Below are 18,026 nucleotides of genomic sequence, written 5' to 3'. Positions count from 1 at the left end.
AAATAATTTCCTATTCCTGTGGTTTGATTCCTTTTAGTTTTAGTACAAAACGTGATATCAGTTTGTAAATGGGAAAAAGAAGTGACAGGCTTTCAGGTTTTAGACTTTTTTTCTGTACACCAAAAGCCTAATATAATACATTTCTTTAGTTAAGAAAATTACAATAGCCTACTAATTCTTCTGGTAAAAATAGATTGTAATTTCAGTCATTACAACTTCAATAAAAGCAAATGTCTAATATTTATAGTCAATGCCCAATTGAGGAACATATTTCCTGAATCCTCTATGCCTGCACAATATGTATTGGGCTGAAGGTAGGAAAAACACAACTTGTACACAAGGTCCCGATTTGTTTTTACAAAAGAATCTCACTTTATTTTTATTTTTTATTTCAACTTCAACTGGTAATGTGAAATAACAGGTTTATAGAGTGCAGGCAAAAGCCCCAAACACACTGGGGTCAAGGGATTTTAGTTCAAGGCTATGTTAGTAAATGAGTAGACTGACTTTTTCTCTGTTGAGTGTCTGCTTGTAAACAGTGGAATATGAATATAAAAATGCTTATGTCACTCACTAGGTATTTGTACTTCTCTCGAGACCTTTTGTCGTAAGTATCCACCCCCCTCCTGTCCTTTTTAAAGTACCAGAAGATTGTTGTCAACACAGCTCTGACTGAATTCTCGCTAAAATCTATTTAAATATTAACATACACAATGTTTACATGTTTTCACTTAAATACTAATGGTTAACTTCACTTAATATTGCGTACTACTTTTTAAACTTTTTTTTTTCTGGTCACAAAGATGTTTTGTTTCTGCTTTCACAGATTTGTATTAAATAAAGTAGTAATTATTATTGTAAACATTTTGTTTTTATTTTTTTAAGTTATCTGAAAGTCTAGCCATCTAAAACATTTGCTTTTGAAAATAGATAGACAATTGTGCATTTTGATTCTTTAGACTGTCAATGGTGAGTGACTATATTGGTACAATTCAAGATTCAAAGGCTTTATTGTCGTATACACAAAAGCTACAGCGTAGTTGTTGGCAATAAAAAAATGAATCCCAGGCTCCTCCAACAATGCAATATACAGTATACTTAAGTCGTAAAAAATAAATAAAATGGTGCAAGTAAAATGCAAACGTAGAATATATACACATAAAATAGAATGAGATAAAACTGAATGTAAAATGTTAAATACTGTATACATGTATATGTTTCTCTTGATTTTCAGTCACTGCAACCCTCCTGAAAGAAAGTCTCTAGATTAGGGTAGGTGTTGACTTGTCATACCAATGAACATTCATGCTGTTGCCTCATGAAAGGAAACCACTGGCTGTAGCTTGACTCACAAAGCCAGATGGTTGATGAATGGCTGCTTCCAGGCAACCGTCTGTTGCTAAATTAAGACAGATATAGTCGTGTGGGGACAAACCTCAAAGGCTACTTCATTAAATAATACAGTATGTAAAACAGTTTTCTCCGTTATAAATCACAGAAAGCATAGAGACAGACAGAGAAAGAGTATCACAGCCCTGCCTGTACTGTTTACTACAAAACAGTGATCTTTAGCCTAAACTGTCTTGTGTGTGTGGATAGCCCCATGCCAAAAGAAAACTACAATAATTATAAATGTGTGATTCAGATTTCCAATTTAAATAAAATTAAAAAGTATGCAGTTCATAAATACATATGTATAAAATACATCATAATAAACATTTAAATGATCAGTAATTATGCTCTTTAGATTTTTTTTGGAGCAGAAATTTTAAACAAGACAGAGGAGGAAAAGGACAGGTGTGATTAATAACCACTAATTGATTCATTCTATTTCATGGCACTGGTATTGTGCTTGATGACTCACTGACCATCGTTAATGTTATTAGTTCCACCTGGGCTCGTCCTCTCCACAATTTAAAACAGGAAAAAAAAGAGTCTCAGGGGCCTTTGTCCTTTAAAACAGTGTAAAACACCACTTAATAAATGGTGTATATTTAGGCTGAATTCATTTAAATGTTGTAGACATTGGACAGTCACCTACTAATGTTAGTGTTTCTCTGCATTGTTCAGTAAAATTAGTCAACATCGCATTTCTGTGTAACTAAACAAAGTTAAGCTGTTCTTTCAAGAGAAATAAAATGTCCAGCCCTAATTAGTTTACTTTTATATCAGCTATAATATAAAACATAAGTTTCATAGTTGTGCAAATTTAAGGTACTATATTCACATGCTATAGTTAATTTTTAATTTAGAGTTCTCACTTCTGAAAGTTTTAAAAACCAGGATGATAATACAAATTTGTATAAAATGTGACAGATTTAGCAGCTGCTACCACATGTAATGTTGCTACCCTAGCAAAAGACACTGCCTTGTTGAGATACAATGTGGGTCGTTTACAAACACCCTCATTTAAGCACCACAAGACAAGTGTCAATGTTCTTACAGGTCAAGTGAGGGTCTTACGCAGTGAAGCTATTGTCGCTTCTACACTAAAGTCAGAACTGATACTGCAGCCTTAACACAACACTTCCTCTTTGTATACTGCCTCCCTGTGAGAGTGACCTTGGTCATATGAATCACAACACCTCAGCTCATTTTATACTGAGGATTGAAACCTTATACACTGTTTGTACAACACCAAGATAAACCAAAACTGCACAGTCACATTAAGGAAATTTATTTATTTCAATGTAGAAGTACAAAATACATTATTCTCTGTGACATTTGCAACTGCAATCAAGTCAAAGTTGTTCACACAGCCTCCATCCCAAGGGAAGAAGTCAAAGGGTCTTTACTGACAGCAGCTGGTGTCACAAGTCTTCCCTTTGCACACGCAGCCAGAGGCGCATTTGGTGCAGCCGACTGGGCAGCATGAGCAGCAGCCTGCAATAAGAAAAGTTAGTTAGTGATAGACAGCAGTCACGTAATTTGTAGTTCAGGGGGGGGGGGGGAAACCCCAGACTGCTTCCCCCTAAATCTAGGACATTAACCCATTTATGCCCCAGGACCATTTAGTACAAAATGCCATATTTGTTATGATTGGTGTAAAGTATTGAAATCTTCTAAAGATTTGATATTAAGGAAGTCCAGATAAAATAAATTCAGCTGTGGAACATGGGTTGAAAAAGTCAGCACATGTTTAGGCAAAAATGTATTAATTTTGTGAATTTACACAGCAGCTCATTAAGCCAAGTGGAGCCACCTGGGCAGTTGCCTCCATTAATGATATTCCATACAAACATGCAACTGACATCTTTTTGACACCATAAACCCAAGTGACAACTTTACATCACGAACAGGCTTCCTTTAGGCCAGGGGTCGGGAACCTTTTTGGCTGGGAGAGCCATAAAAGCCAAATATTTTTAATGCATTTCCTTGAGCCATATATTTAATAGATTTGAATGCAACTTTATGCGTGCATTTTTTAAGAAGAACACTTCTCCGAGTACTAATAGCAGTATCAGTGTTTCATTGAACAGGTGCTCTTTTATTAAATAAACTAAACACTTACGTTATGCATCTCATTTATGTGCACGTTTCAGTGTTTACTGCACGGGTGTCAAACTCAAGGCAATTATATCCGACCCGCGAGATATATCATGTCTGTCATAACTGGCCCGCCGGTTTAGGTAATTAAATCAATGCATGGCACAACCACGGGGAAATACATTTGAGGAAGAATCTAAATATGTGAATGGAATTAAAGTTTTTGTAAAGCAAAGGGAAACACACCACAGATCTCTGGGACGATATGAGCTGGACTGTTTGTGCGACATAACAAAGCATCTCACTGTTAAACCTGCAGCTTCAGGGCCGTGTGATCACGGACATGTGTGATGCAGTGAGAGCTTTCTAAGCCGAGCTTTCCTGTGGGAGACTCTGATGCAGAAGGAAACTTTAGTCACTACGTGTTTCCAAACACTGACAAACATCTCCACCTCTGTGTTCCCGACAGCATTCTGCTGATCAACTGAGCGACTTTGCAGCTCAGAAATTTAAATTGAACTGCTCATCAATCCGTTTGCAGTTGACTTAAATATGTTCCATATCTTTTTGCATCTTATCCAATATGTGTATCCTGTTCAATAAATGTGGACCGTGTTTGGGCCTCAACGTAGTCCCAGTTTTTAATGTTGGCCCTCCCTGTGATTGAGTTTGACACCCCCGGTGTACTGCATGCTTTGTGCAGTTTCTCCTCTGCTCGGTTTCGCGACGGGCGGACATGTGCGGACACACCTTAACCTACAGCCAGAGACAGAGCGGAGGATAGGAGAGAACTAAAAACAAATCCGCTGCTAAATGTTTTACTTTAAAATGACACAATATCATTATTTATTACTTGTTAATCATGTTAAATGTCAGCGAGTCTGCGTTATCGAAAGAGCCATAGGTTCCCGACCCCTGCTTTAGGCCTACAAAGGGCTGAGGAAACATAATGTTGCATCCAACGGTCACTCTGAATGGATGACGATTAATATACCGAGAAATAACTCCGGTCATGTAAACGATGCAACTTGACTTACTCTTCTTGCAGGTGGTGCAGGAGCAGTTTGTGCAGGTGCAGGATGCTCCGCAGTTGCAGGTTCCACCTGGAAACAAAATAAAGGCAGATTAGCGTCATATTATCCGGTAATGACAAAATAGTCTAACAAAATACTAACGTTACAACCACGACACATATTGAGACCAGACTTGAGCGTAAAGAACACTTACTCTTGGAGCAGTCACAAGGGTCCATTTTTTCGCAGTTGATGTCTCTTGTCCTCGTGTGAAGGTGCTGTGTCTCTGATCTCAGATGAGTGAGTGTTGTGAGTTACGGAGGATGGGCGGCGCTTTTATTGAGTCCTGTGAACAACAGTACCGGGTGCAAACTGCGCCTGTCACGCAACACGCGGGCACGTAGTAGATGATTACAAAGAGGTTTGTGCACACGACTTCTTCGTGAACCAGCCAGGAGCGAGAGCAGAGAGCAGAGAGGGACGAGGAGGAGTTAGCGTGTTGTTTACATTACATAAGACCACCCCCCCCACACACACACACACCTCGTGGAAACACTAAACCTGGAATAATTAATGTGTTTACCCGGAGAAAAACATCCTCATAGGCTATATGGCAGTAGAGCGCAGGTTACACAAGTTCATCAAGACTGTTTCAGTATTGTTAATTGTTGTCCAAATTTGAGATACAATATTCACATATTATATAAAGTTTGATTTGTTGAAAAATCTGAATTTTGTGGTTTCACGTCTGAAAATATAGATTTCTTTAAAAAATAACTGATGGCAACCTTAAGGAGCATCAGAACATACAAATATTTGGATTTAGCTGCTGCCATCTGTGTAATAGCTCTAATGATGAGTCTATGCTATTCAAATGTTCCCCTTAAGCCAGGGGTGCGCGGGATGACTTTTCAAAGTGTAAAAATTAGTTGTTTTGATCATATCTGTTCCAGATACCTGTGACGAAATGTTTTGTGCCTTTGTAGATACACTGTGATCTGTACGTTGTAATGAACATGTGTAAATTATAAACTGAGGTATAATATTGTTGAAATTGCACCTTGTTTTCTTAAGAAACTTCAGGTTGTTCATGTTTAGTACAAAAGATAGTTCATTACATTTGAACATTTTCAGAATGTACTTGTACATTTTTGCACTAAAACGAAGGGAAACATTTGGAGTTGTCGTTATTTATAGGTTATTATATGATTTTATTGGTCCGGCCCACTTGAGATCAAATTGTGCTGTATGTGGCCCCTGAACTAAAATGAGTTTGACACCCCTGCCTTAAGCCATGACAATGAGCCATTTTGCAGTCCCATGACTCTGAAACTGAAACACCTAAATGGAACTGAAACATTGATCATTTCATTATTGTACCTGTGCTTTTCATACTGTGATGTCAACATGCCTTCTGTGAGTAAAGGCTTAGAGTCAGCAGTTTTCGTATCCTGTTCATAAGGCTGCAACACATGATTAGTATTAATTAATTAATAAATGTTTTTTTCTATAACAAGTCAGAAACACTGGAAAATGTTCATCACAAGATCCTAAGCCAACATATTGCAATAACGTGGTTTGTCCTACCAATGATCCCAAACCTGACAATATTCATTTTAGAACATTTGGCATTTTTTCTTGATAAATTACTTGAATGGTTCATCAGAATGGTTGCCCATTCATTTATCTTACGATCAATTATTCAATAAATCTCTAGTAAGTTTACATACAAATTCCCTTTAGTATGTCTCATTGAATATTCTATCATTCAGTCATATTTAAGACATTTTAAGAAGTGTGCGCTGATACACATATCCAAGACCTCAACACAGATCAGCATCCGAGTACTCACAATTTCCAACACCTCAAGACTTTGGCAAGACTTCCAGACACCATGGTGAAAATAATACACGCAGACCAAATGCTTGAAAAAAAAAAACCAAACAGGTGAATTTGGTCTTTTAATTTTTGTACAAAATAACATTTTAAACAAATTAAAAATGTCTACAACCTCAACATCTCAATAAGCAACACCTACGCAAATCATCAGTCCTGTATAGATTTTTACAAATATTGTCCTCTCTGTGTACTGCAGTGCTGTCCAGTACTGGACAGAAAGTACATGGATCCAGTGTGAAGGCAGATCTCCAGAGGATAACTTTGTGTCACAATGTGTCCATCTACTTGAACTGATTATCAATAAGGGTGCCCTTCATCTTCGCCTTCTTGACCTCCAGCTCAGCCAGCTCCTGCAGCCTCTTCTTGCTCATGCCCTTCCTCTCCAGCTGCTTCTCAATCACTTTGGCGTTTTGGGCGTATGAGTCCGCCACCTCCCTGGCCTCGATCTCCTCCTCCTCCTCGTCGATAGTGGAGACTGTGACCGAGCTGAACTTGCCCATGTCTTTGGTCCGCTTGGTCATCATAACACGGACTTTCTTGGGAGCCTCCGGCTGCTTCTGACTGTAGACGCTGGTGTTGCCAAAGCCTTGCCCGAACTTGACCACAGCTCCGTCCACGACGAAGGTGGCCGGATTGTTCTTCGCCTGGTTCTGGTAGAAAAGCAGCAGGCCGCATTTGCCGCACTTCTTGCGGTACTGCCTCTCGATGCCCTCGGGCCTCTTGAGGTACGCGTTTTCGTCCTGTTCCACGTTGCAGAACTTGTGGGCACGTTTGGCAGCATCGATGACCCTGGCTCGGTCCCGGGGCCTCATGGGCAGCTTCTCCAGTTGGCAGTCCAATACCAAAACCATCTGACCGCACAGACAGTAGTAGACATGAAGAGGCTTTTCTCCGTCGTCGTACTCCTCTCGGTCTCTGGTGTCCGAGCACACAACACTTCTAGACACAACCTTCGGCATGTTTAACCACTTAAATGTGTTACAATACGTGTATCGTCTAAGAAAATGCTAATGTTGAAACTCCATGACGACAAAGCCACTAGTTAAAATGTTGTCCTGAACACGGATATAACGTAACACTTCCTGTGTCCGTCACTGTTACTGTTCCTACCCGAAACCAAAGTTTCTCCGTTTTGTTCCACGTGATAACAACGTTCAGCAAAGTTCCGGGTCGAAACACACCCATCAGCTTGCAGTCACGTGAGAAGTACTGTCCACAAATAAATCAAATACAATGCATAATCCAGTCAGAACCCTGTTAGATGGTCCAAGGTCCAAGATAAACGTAATGGCTCATTACGTTTTACATTTTCTAGCAAGTTATTTATGCTTGTAAAACACCTAGTCAGGTACAAATCAGCTTTTGATTGCCTTTACTTTCTGGACATGTCTGACTAGAACCAAAGCTTGGATGCTACATGTACGGCAATTTTGCTGCAATTACAAATGACACTGCCTTAGTTTGTAAAAAAAAAAATAGGTTTATATAAAAAAAAAAAAATTGGTTTAAGATGAATCCCTTGTGTAACCAGCCAATGTTCCTACTGGTCAATTGAGGGTCCTACAAGCTTGATCTTCCATCTGGTGAAGCTATTGTCGCTTCTACACTAAAGTCAGAACTGATACTGCAGCCTTAACACAACACTTCCTCTTTGTATACTGCCTCCCTGTGAGAGTGACCTTGGTCATATGAATCACAACACCTCAGCTCATTTTATACTGAGGATTGAAACCTTATACACTGTTTGTACAACACCAAGATAAACCAAAACTGCAGTCACATTAAGGAAATTTATTTATTTCAATGTAGAAGTACAAAATACATTATTCTCTGTGACATTTGCAACTGCAATCAAGTCAAAGTTGTTCACACAGCCTCCATCCCAAGGGAAGAAGTCAAAGGGTCTTTACTGACAGCAGCTGGTGTCACAAGTCTTCCCTTTGCACACGCAGCCAGAGGCGCATTTGGTGCAGCCGACTGGGCAGCATGAGCAGCAGCCTGCAATAAGAAAAGTTAGTTAGTGATAGACAGCAGTCACGTAATTTGTAGTTCAGGGGGGGGGGAAACCCCAGACTGCTTCCCCCTAAATCTAGGACATTAACCCATTTAGTACAAAATGCCATATTTGTTATGATTGGTGTAAAGTATTGAAATCTTCTAAAGATTTGATATTAAGGAAGGCCAGATAAAATAAATTCAGCTGTGGAACATGGGTTGAAAAAGTCAGCACATGTTTAGGCAAAAATGTATTAATTTTGTGAATTTACACAGCAGCTCATTAAGCCAAGTGGAGCCACCTGGGCAGTTGCCTCCATTAATGATATTCCATACAAACATGCAACTGACATCTTTTTGACAACATAAACCCAAGTGACAACTTTACATCACGAACAGGCTTCCTTTAGGCCTACAAAGGGCTGAGGAAACATAATGTTGCATCCAACGGTCACTCTGAATGGATGACGATTAATATACCAAGAAATAACTCCGGTCATGTAAACAATGCAACTTGACTTACTCTTCTTGCAGGTGGTGCAGGAGCAGTTTGTGCAGGTGCAGGATCCTGCGCAGTTGCAGGTTCCACCTGGAAACAAAATAAAGGCAGATTAGCGTCATATTATCCGGTAATGACAAAATAGTCTAACAAAATACTAACGTTACAACCATGACACATATTGAGACCAGACTTGAGCGTAAAGAACACTTACTCTTGGAGCAGTCACAAGGGTCCATTTTTCGCAGTTGATGTCTCTTGTCCTCGTGTGAAGGTGCTGTGTCTCTGATCTCAGATGAGTGAGTGTTGTGAGTTACGGAGGATGGGCGGCGCTTTTATTGAGTCCTGTGAACAACAGTACCGGGTGCAAACTGCGCCTGTCACGCAACACGCGGGCACGTAGTAGATGATTACAAAGAGGTTTGTGCACACGACTTCTTCGTGAACCAGCCAGGAGCGAGAGCAGAGAGCAGAGAGGGACGAGGAGGAGTTGGCGTTGTGTTTGAACATTACATAAGACCCCAAGACACCCCCATGGAAACACTAAACCCGGAATATTAATGTGTTTACCCGGAGAAAAACATCATCATAGGCTATATGGCAGTAGAACGCAGGTTACACAAGTTCAGAAATAGTTTGCTTCATTTTCGGGATAGCCCCTAATAACACCTATATCTCCCATTAGGATATTATAATTTCCTAACATGTTTGTGGTCAGTAGTGAATAACGGGGCAAAGTTTTTTGGAGGAAAAAAAGCCTATTTTAATGTGGAAACATTTTGCTGTATGCACAGATCTATAAATCACGCGCTCAGTTTGCGCACGGATTTACAAGATGAAAGGTCACATTTATGTGGAGGAGCTCAATGAAGATGCGTTCACAGATGCAATACAAACTTTAGAAATGCCTATTTATTTACTCGCCAAATGAAAGCTCATAATCGGTAAGAATAAGCTTATATTGAATACAGCCGGTTAAATGCAGCCTGTAGCCATGCAGCCCACTTGTTTCATTTTTTAAATTATGTATGGCCTATAATATATTTCACACAACTTCATTGTCTGCCCCCATTCTGTAGTATGTGCATCTTACACGATATTATATAAAGCTATTTTTACATTACATATTTCTAATAACAGTCTAATAGTTTACACAATTACAATTTCCTCCTGTTATGCTGAAAATCCGTTATATTTCCGTAAACATTGCCTCACAATACAAAAAAATAAAATAAATAGGCTATTATAAATATATATATAGTATATATCCTTTTACAAATGACTAATATTGAATCCATTTTAATTGACCGTGTGATCCGTATTGGCAACGTAATTTATAGTTATACAGACCTTAGTTTTAAGATTTAGTTATTTTTGTCTCGATAATGGATTTATGGAAATGTCAAAGTAATGGTGATGTTCAACAATTCCTGTTACAACATTGCAGACGTGTAATGTTCTGTAATGTTCTCGGTGTTTTCGAGTCTGTGTCATGGTGCACACGGTACAAACATACTTCCAAAAATATTGCGGTTTCTGCGCACTGCACACCCCTCCCTGCTCTGCACCCGGCCTCTTCACCTAGCGCTCGCGAGCAAACAAATGTAAATAGGCTATTGTATAATGCTGCCCTTACGTACGGCTGTAGGAACTATTTTATTTCATTCAGTCAGGTGCACATGACATGCACATTTAGCTTGTTACTCCAGAGGCTATAGCCTATAAAATGAGCAGCGAGGTTTTTCATCAATAAGCATGATCACAATGTTTATGATGAAACTGAACAGTGAGGAGACTATTAGGCTACTTCCTGTTGTTTTGAATCCTATAGTGATAATCATCACACTCACTTCAGCAACACTACTGTAGGCATGTGATGGCTGTTTATGTTTGTCATGTTGAGCTAGTACACATTCCACAGGTGATTTCGGATGTAGGAGCTTGTGGTGGGAGCATGAAGGCAGCATTGTCCATGTCTTTGCACTCCTCTCTGTCCTGGCCCTCTCAGTGTTTTTCCACATAAGTGATTGCCAAACATGTCAGTGAGTAATGAGCTGAGTTATGGGAAGTGACCGATGTGAATGAAACGAAGTAAAATATTTAGAGCGCAACTTCTCTTACAGAAACTAGAATATCAATGAATTAAAAATATCACAACATATAGTCCACATGGCCTCACAAGAAATGTGATTCCTGGGAGAAATACATATTTATTTATATATTGTTAATGTTTTGTTGAGAAGGTCATATCCTACTTATACAGCCGGCCCATGCCATTTGTGTTGTGTTCAAACCCCCATACCATTAATCTGAATAAAAAAAAATCCTACATTCTTAAAGAATTTATAAAACACACACATGTAAAAAAATTAATAAATGTGAGGAACATTAGGTGAGAATGGATGTGACAGTTACAATTACTGTTTACAGCCTGGGCTTTCCTGTGTGCAGCCTAAACTCATGTCACACAATCAGCTATTTGATTGTGTGACCTGACATAATTACAGAAGATGTGATTGTTAGTAAGTAAGTATAATAAATGTAAAAGCACTTCAGAACATTAATTAAGCTCAGTGAGTCCTGATTACTTATTTTGTCCGTTAAGACTCAATTTGGATTCTGACTTTAGTCATTCACCCCTATGTCACTGTTGAGACATCCTGCACACTGCCCAGAGGGGTGCTGTTTGTGTCAGAGAGCTCTAGAGGGAGACATCTACACAATTATATAGAGAGAGAGCTTTCCTTGTGGGACAGGTTTGAACTGTTTGGTTTTAAATGTCCTCTTCAGGGATTTGAGACATTTCTATTTCAGGTGCACATTTAAAAAAAGGTAAACTACATTTGACTTTGTCTTGTAACATCTGCAGAAAGACATTTGACCTATGAAACAGCTAAGCTATGAATGGAGGCAATCAGTGTAAACATTGTCGTGGAATTCTGCCGATACAAACTAAACCAAAGGGTGGTGAGAAGTGAACAGAGTGTCAAGCAGTCTGCCGTGAAGTTCAATAAACAGATACTACAATAAGATTATATAGTCACCAACTGGGTGACAATGTTTACAGACAATCGGCTGTGCAACTACGCACATCCAGCTGATACAAGGGATACAAGCTGACACATGTAGAGATACAAGAATACAAGGGGGACATGACCAGAGTGTACTCTGGTCCCAATCACTGTAAGTAGGACAAACATAAGATGAGCATATGAAGAATAGGACAGTACAAGACAAGATATAAAATTACCATTACAACATAGATTACAGACTTTCAATTAGCTGTAATATTTAGAAAAGTGAAGGATACCAAACACTTATGTGCAAGCGAGACATGCAGTACAATTGTACTTTTACTTGAAACATAACCAAAATATGATCACTGCATGTTGTCCCCTGTTAACGATTCAGAAAATAGTTGATATACAGTTTCATGAAGTTATGTAATTGATAATGGATTGAAAATGACATCGGATAGCATTGAGTGGAAAAAGGAGCTCTTTGCATAAAAACATTCACCATCTTGTTCAGATTCACGGTGCAAGTGTCTCATCTTATTTCTTTCTCGTTCAGTGGCAGTACACATGTTTGTTCTGATGGCATGTTCTACAATCATGAGGTGAGAAAGATTTGTTTTCCTCCTCATCAAACTCACACCTCTTACATTTTCTGTGTGCATGTGTATTGGATGTGTTCATGGTATAGACTTACACCTCTCTTCTCTCTTCTCCTACTCTCCCACTCTATCTGTATGCATTCATCCCTCAAATGAATGTTACTACCTCAGCAACTGGGGCACCATCCCCAGAGTCTCTCATCTGGCAGGCTGCCACTATTTAAGGTTACACCTGGATCATGAATTGTGGATGCACCTGTTGCCCTTGTCCTCTTTAATATATATATATTGGAGGCATCTCTCCTCAGTTGTTCTCCCTGAGGTTTCTTCCATTTTTCCTCCTATAATTGTGGGTTTTTTTTAGGGAGTAGTGTGTGTGTGTGTGTGTGTGTGTGTGTGTGTGTGTGTGTGTGTGTGTGTGTGTGTGTGTGTGTGTGTGTGTGTGTGTGTGTGTGTGTGTGTGTGTGTGTGTGTAAAGGGCAGAGTTCAGGAGCTGGTTCAGGGGGAATTTGATCCTAAAGCCCAGCATGGGACAGGCTACATGCACTGAAAAGAATGACATGCTTACCCTTCCAAGTGATTTAACTTGACATTAAAACAGTTTGCTTTAAATATGCAATGAAAGGTTTAATTGCTGAAATCCCATTTCTGATGATTTAGGAATGAGAATATAAATGCTATATAAAGACATCAGATCATTTCACTTGTTTCCTATAATCTATTATGTGATATGACGAAGCACATTCCATCACTTGTAATCACAATGATCTATTATTAATAATGAATTCATGAAAAACTATTACATGTAGAAAGACTATGTCACTCAAACTCTGAAAAGCGCAGATCTGATTGGAAGATCATGTCATGCTGTCACTGAGCTCCTTGAGATTTGCTGAACACGCTGGGATCTTATTCTACCAGGAATGACCACATGTGTCTGCCTGGATACTTCCATACCGGCTGCATGTTACATTGAATTCAGCAGGCTGTGGTTCATCCTTCACTCAACAGTTTTCTACATGAAGCCACATGCTTTGTGTCACAAATCATATGCCGGGGGACACGCTGTGTGGGGGAAGGAGCACTCGTTCATTTTGTAGGAGGGTGCAGACATTTTTAAAGTCCTAAAACAGGTCAGTTCAGCAGCAATAACCAACGATGGGCTCTTTCGAAAGTCCTGACAAAATAATCCTTGAAAAGCAAAGAATTTTAGAGAAGGAATTTAATTTTTATATAGATAGCAATGAAACTGGAAGGTTTGGTGTATGTAAGAGCTACAGACGTGGAGAGTATGAGTACACAGCCTTTAGATATGTTCTGTAAGACTCCATACATACATTTTGAAATGAATTGTAATATTATTTTACAAGGCACCACATGTAAATAGGGTAACAAAAAATAATAATAAATAGATATCACCATTTTACTTCCCCAGTTGATTACTTACATTAAGACAATTGTTTTTTGTGTTACAAGTTTTCTTAAATGTTATGTTGAATTATGCAAATGAGTCATTATGTAATGCTAACTTTTGGTTCATTTAGGAGAAATCTACAGACACAAATAGACAACACTTAAATAAACACCTAAATGTCTATTTTGGATGTTCTCTTTCCACTAGTCTGAAAGAAGACATGATATGGAAGCAGAAATTTGCTGAGAGAGAAGTTATTTCCTGTATTGGATTCCTCAGCGGCACTTTGAGACAGAGTTGTTACTATTTACAGCTTCCTCTTTTCAAGCATTGCATTGTAGCCTAATCCCACAACAGAGGTGTAACGAAATCACTGATGAATGGCGTGATTGGATATGAGGAAAGTTAAACGTGTTAAACAGAGCACATCAGATGCAGCTTTTGATGAGATTAGCTTTAAATCAGAGTCCAGGTACTAAGTATTCATTGTAACAAGTACAGTTGTATTAATAGAGAGACTAAAAGGGTGTTTTAAGCTTTTATTGTGAAGACTCTTGTGATTTACAAGAGTCTTCACAAAATAACAGACAGATCACATATCACAAAATACTAGCTACCTTTGCACATATGTTTTTGAAGTTTTGCACATTATTGTATCCAGTTGTATTTTCCCTCACAGTGCGTCATGGTGGTTAATGCATACAGTACATTTATCTCTCTTCACAGACTGTGCCATGGATCATGTGCTGAACATTGCTGACAACTACATCTTCACTCCGTATGTTTACCCGACCTCGTGGCCCGAGGACGGGGCTCTGCGTCAGATAATCAGCCTGTGGGTGATGACCAACCTGGGAGCAGTGCTGATTTACCTGAGCTTTGGTACTCTTAGCTTCTATTATGTGTTTGATCATAAGCTCATGGTACATCCACTGTTTATCAGGGTAAGCTGTTTGTTTAACCCTTGTGACCCATTAAAAAAAATGTATGTCAAAAAACTGCCTTTTTATTATGTTAATATTTATTTCATTGATATTTTAACCAACCAGTTTGTTTTACATAATCCCATGAAGCAAAACAGGAACATTTTATTATTTTCTGTTTACTAAATGCTAGGAGATTTCTTTCACAGTCTGGGATATGTCAATGATTAGCAACAACACTGATTTTGATGCATTGAATCAAACACACAGCAGCAATAACCCATGTTATCATGTTTGCCCAATAGGGAAAATTCTTACTTTGTGTCTCTGATCCAACAACAGAATCAGATAAGAAAAGAGATTCAACTAGCAGCAGTCTCCATCTTCTGGATGAGCTTCCCCACAGTGGCCTTTTTCTTCTGGGAGATCCAGGGAAACAGCAAACTTTATGACAACATCAGTAAATCTTCTCTGGGTGAGACAATGCTTACCTGAAACATGAAAACCCAGGCCCCAGGGATCAACCCAAATTTTAAATCAAAGTTGTTTGACTAACTGACTAGTTAGCTGATAATAGCCATTCTCATTTGTGACTACAGGTTATAAAATAATGCCAACCGGCTTGTTTCTGTTTCAGGATGGCCCGGGGTGTTCCTGAGCATTGCTGGTTTCTTGTTCTTCACTGACATGTGCATCTACTGGATACACCGCTCCATGCACCATAAGAACATTTACAAGGTGAGCCTGAGCATGTTTATGGCTGGTTTAAAGCTGCTCTGTAGTATGAGAGGGGTCAGTGGTAGTGATGAACCCACTGAAAATTATAACATAACTCTGCATTTCCTCACAGCTCTGCAGAGCATTTCAGCGTCTTTCAGCTCATTGTTTTGGTTTAACAGCCGACAACTTTACTGTTTTGATTCAGTCACACTGCTCTCATCAATCAGTTTTTGCAGCAGACAGCTGTTTCTAAAGAAAAACTGTTCAACTCACTTTTTACAATACTTGCTCAGCAGTTGTTTAAAAAAATACCCAACTCAGATATTTTACTTAATTAATTAATTAATTAATTAATTAATACTACAGTGTAAAAATCTGTTTCAAGAAAGAGTCCTATATTCAAAATTGTATTTAAGTTAAATGTATTAAATTATAAAGATTAATGTTCATCACTTTTTTTGTATATAAACTGCCGGGTAGCTTGTAAATTTCACCCAAGGATCAATAAAGTTTATTTAAACCTATAATAATACATGATACATTATTTGTTTATTATATTTTGTACAAATAATCTGAATATTTTAAAGTAACTAAAGCTGTCAAAGAAACGCAGTGGAGTAAAATGTACAATATTTGTCTCAATATATAATTTATATATTGTATAAAGTAGCAGGAAATTAAAAGATGCAAATAAAGTACATTTTAACACATCTATTTTGTAAATGGGCCATTTACTTAATTTTTAGAGTTAATAAAAGTTACAGAATATAATATCTTTTTAATCTGTAGACTGCTTTTCATCATTCTTTCTAAATTTGGCGAAAATTTCCCTGTAGAGCTTTGTGTTCCTTGTTTGCCTTGCATGGTCTATTTTTCCCCACTAAAACGGTCCTATTATTCAGACTATTTGTGTCTCTCCCCCTCAGCACTTACATAAGCAGCATCACATATTCAAGATCCCTACGCCTTTTGCCAGCCATGCCTTCCACCCAGTCGACGGCTTCCTGCAGAGCTTACCCTATCACGTCTACCCGTTCATCTTCCCCCTCCACAAGGTGCTGTTCTACTTAACACTGTGATGTCTGAGGAGTATCAGTGTTAGGACCACGCAAGCTTGACTGTATATTTCACAATGATACTGTTAAAACTTGAATCGAGTTATTTCAGGCCCAGCTGTGTGTGGACACATTTTGATGACGTTTTTTGGAAAAGTAGTGTAAAAAAAAAGCAATGAATTCCAAAAAGTACATTATTAACATGATGTAAAATCACTTAAGGGAACACATTACAGATGAATGGGGTAAAACTGATATTTTTGCAACTGCAAAATGTTTTAAAATGACGTTTGTGATATTTACATTACAGGCGGTCTACCTCTCACTCTTTGTCTTTGTCAACATCTGGACTATTTCCATACACGATGGAGACTACCGCATCCCCGGCCCCCTGATATGTCTGATCAATGGCGCTGCTCACCATGTAGACCATCATCTCTTCTTCAACTACAACTACGGACAATACTTCACGCTCTGGGATCGTCTAGGGGGCTCCTACCGATACCCCTCAGCCCTGCTGGGGAAGGGGCCACATGACCACATTCGCAAGCTCATGGCAGAGGCTGCACACACACAGTGAAGGTGGAGCTACAGTCAGGATTTTCTTTTCTGGTCTAAATCTCTCAGGGAAGTTTCTACAGAGATGCTCAAGAAATAGACAATTGCGTCAGATGCAAAACCAGCCACCAGTAACTCTAAACAGAGCTTTTCCAAACAAAGTTTGGAAAATATTAAATACAAAAAAATTAAAGAAACATGTTTCCTTCAAGATTACTGCATAAAATGGTTAAATGCCAGTCGGCTGGAAATAACACTGTACCGCGGTGAATAAACACCGGCTAAATTGAGGTCTAAATACAAACTACAGCCCCCAAAATGACTATAAACTCCTCAATATAACAGTTTAACATTCATGAGTGTAGGATGTATTGCAGGGTTTTTAATTAGACTGCATTTGTTTTAATACATTGGAACCTGAGTGTATATAGTTACTTTTAAAACTTTCCCCTTTCTCTTAAACTTTTATTGGTTATGCTCCAAAGTTTAGCCACAGCCCACTTTCTTGCATATTGATGGAAGAGCATTTCCTCAGTATTTTTAGCAGCTTTCACCATCGCTTTGATCACAATAAATAAATGTACATGTTAGGGTCTTAACCAAGATCTTGTATAGATTGACAGAAACTACAATTTAAAATTAGGTTCTATTCCTTCATTACTTGACTATATGAATGGAGATGTTTAAGCGATCTATCAATACTGAGATGACCTTTTAAGGACTTTGTCCTTAGATAGAAATACTTGTCATCTTTACATCCAGGACTGTATTCATCCAATTGCCAACATGATGCTCTGATTTATGATCACATCTACATAAAATGAGGCCAACGTTTCTATGCTTTATGA

The 18,026-nt window shown here is 38.6% G+C and overlaps 4 protein-coding genes across 4 annotated transcripts; 1 reads left to right on the top strand and 3 right to left on the bottom strand.

The window, feature by feature from the left end:
* Positions 1–2,661: 2,661 nt before the first annotated feature.
* Positions 2,662–4,851, bottom strand: LOC115009582 (metallothionein B). The gene is made up of 3 exons (XM_029433670.1): positions 4,714–4,851; positions 4,524–4,589; positions 2,662–2,883 (listed from the first exon to the last, which is right to left on the bottom strand). The coding sequence occupies exons 1-3, from the start codon at positions 4,736–4,738 to the stop codon at positions 2,792–2,794; spliced, it is 183 nt and encodes a 60-aa protein (XP_029289530.1). The 5' UTR covers positions 4,739–4,851; the 3' UTR covers positions 2,662–2,791.
* Positions 4,852–6,447: 1,596 nt separating this feature from the next.
* steep1 (STING1 ER exit protein 1) lies at positions 6,448–7,531 on the bottom strand. The gene has a single exon (XM_029433668.1). It carries the CDS (start codon positions 7,355–7,357, stop codon positions 6,680–6,682), a length of 678 nt encoding a protein of 225 aa, XP_029289528.1. The 5' UTR covers positions 7,358–7,531; the 3' UTR covers positions 6,448–6,679.
* A 643-nt stretch (positions 7,532–8,174) lies between these two features.
* LOC115009581 (metallothionein B) lies at positions 8,175–9,262 on the bottom strand. Its single transcript, XM_029433669.1, has 3 exons — positions 9,107–9,262; positions 8,917–8,982; positions 8,175–8,396 (listed from the first exon to the last, which is right to left on the bottom strand). The coding sequence occupies exons 1-3, from the start codon at positions 9,129–9,131 to the stop codon at positions 8,305–8,307; spliced, it is 183 nt and encodes a 60-aa protein (XP_029289529.1). The 5' UTR covers positions 9,132–9,262; the 3' UTR covers positions 8,175–8,304.
* Positions 9,263–13,505: 4,243 nt separating this feature from the next.
* On the top strand, positions 13,506–18,003 carry LOC115009867 (lathosterol oxidase-like). Its single transcript, XM_029434148.1, has 6 exons — positions 13,506–13,641; positions 14,649–14,866; positions 15,188–15,320; positions 15,483–15,583; positions 16,492–16,620; positions 16,931–18,003. The coding sequence occupies exons 2-6, from the start codon at positions 14,657–14,659 to the stop codon at positions 17,198–17,200; spliced, it is 843 nt and encodes a 280-aa protein (XP_029290008.1). The 5' UTR covers positions 13,506–13,641; positions 14,649–14,656; the 3' UTR covers positions 17,201–18,003.
* Positions 18,004–18,026: the final 23 nt, after the last annotated feature.

The sequence above is a fragment of the Cottoperca gobio genome, chromosome 6 (assembly GCF_900634415.1).
Source record: "Cottoperca gobio chromosome 6, fCotGob3.1, whole genome shotgun sequence".
In the NCBI taxonomy this organism is placed as follows: domain Eukaryota; kingdom Metazoa; phylum Chordata; class Actinopteri; order Perciformes; family Bovichtidae; genus Cottoperca; species Cottoperca gobio.
This window is presented reverse-complemented; position numbering and strand designations above follow the sequence as displayed.

Coding starts and splice junctions, on each gene's coding strand:
- LOC115009582 (XM_029433670.1), bottom strand. CDS start 4,738: ATGGACCCTTGTGACTGCTCCAAGA. Junction 4,590..4,713: donor CCCTTGTGACTGCTCCAAGA/GTAAGTGTTCTT, acceptor TTTTGTTTCCAG/GTGGAACCTGCAACTGCGGA. Junction 2,884..4,523: donor CTGCACCACCTGCAAGAAGA/GTAAGTCAAGTT, acceptor TTCTTATTGCAG/GCTGCTGCTCATGCTGCCCA.
- steep1 (XM_029433668.1), bottom strand. CDS start 7,357: ATGCCGAAGGTTGTGTCTAGAAGTGTTGTGTGCTCGGACACCAGAGAC.
- LOC115009581 (XM_029433669.1), bottom strand. CDS start 9,131: ATGGACCCTTGTGACTGCTCCAAGA. Junction 8,983..9,106: donor CCCTTGTGACTGCTCCAAGA/GTAAGTGTTCTT, acceptor TTTTGTTTCCAG/GTGGAACCTGCAACTGCGCA. Junction 8,397..8,916: donor CTGCACCACCTGCAAGAAGA/GTAAGTCAAGTT, acceptor TTCTTATTGCAG/GCTGCTGCTCATGCTGCCCA.
- LOC115009867 (XM_029434148.1), top strand. CDS start 14,657: ATGGATCATGTGCTGAACATTGCTGACAACTACATCTTCACTCCGTAT. Junction 15,321..15,482: donor CATCAGTAAATCTTCTCTGG/GTGAGACAATGC, acceptor TTTCTGTTTCAG/GATGGCCCGGGGTGTTCCTG. Junction 16,621..16,930: donor TCATCTTCCCCCTCCACAAG/GTGCTGTTCTAC, acceptor TTTACATTACAG/GCGGTCTACCTCTCACTCTT.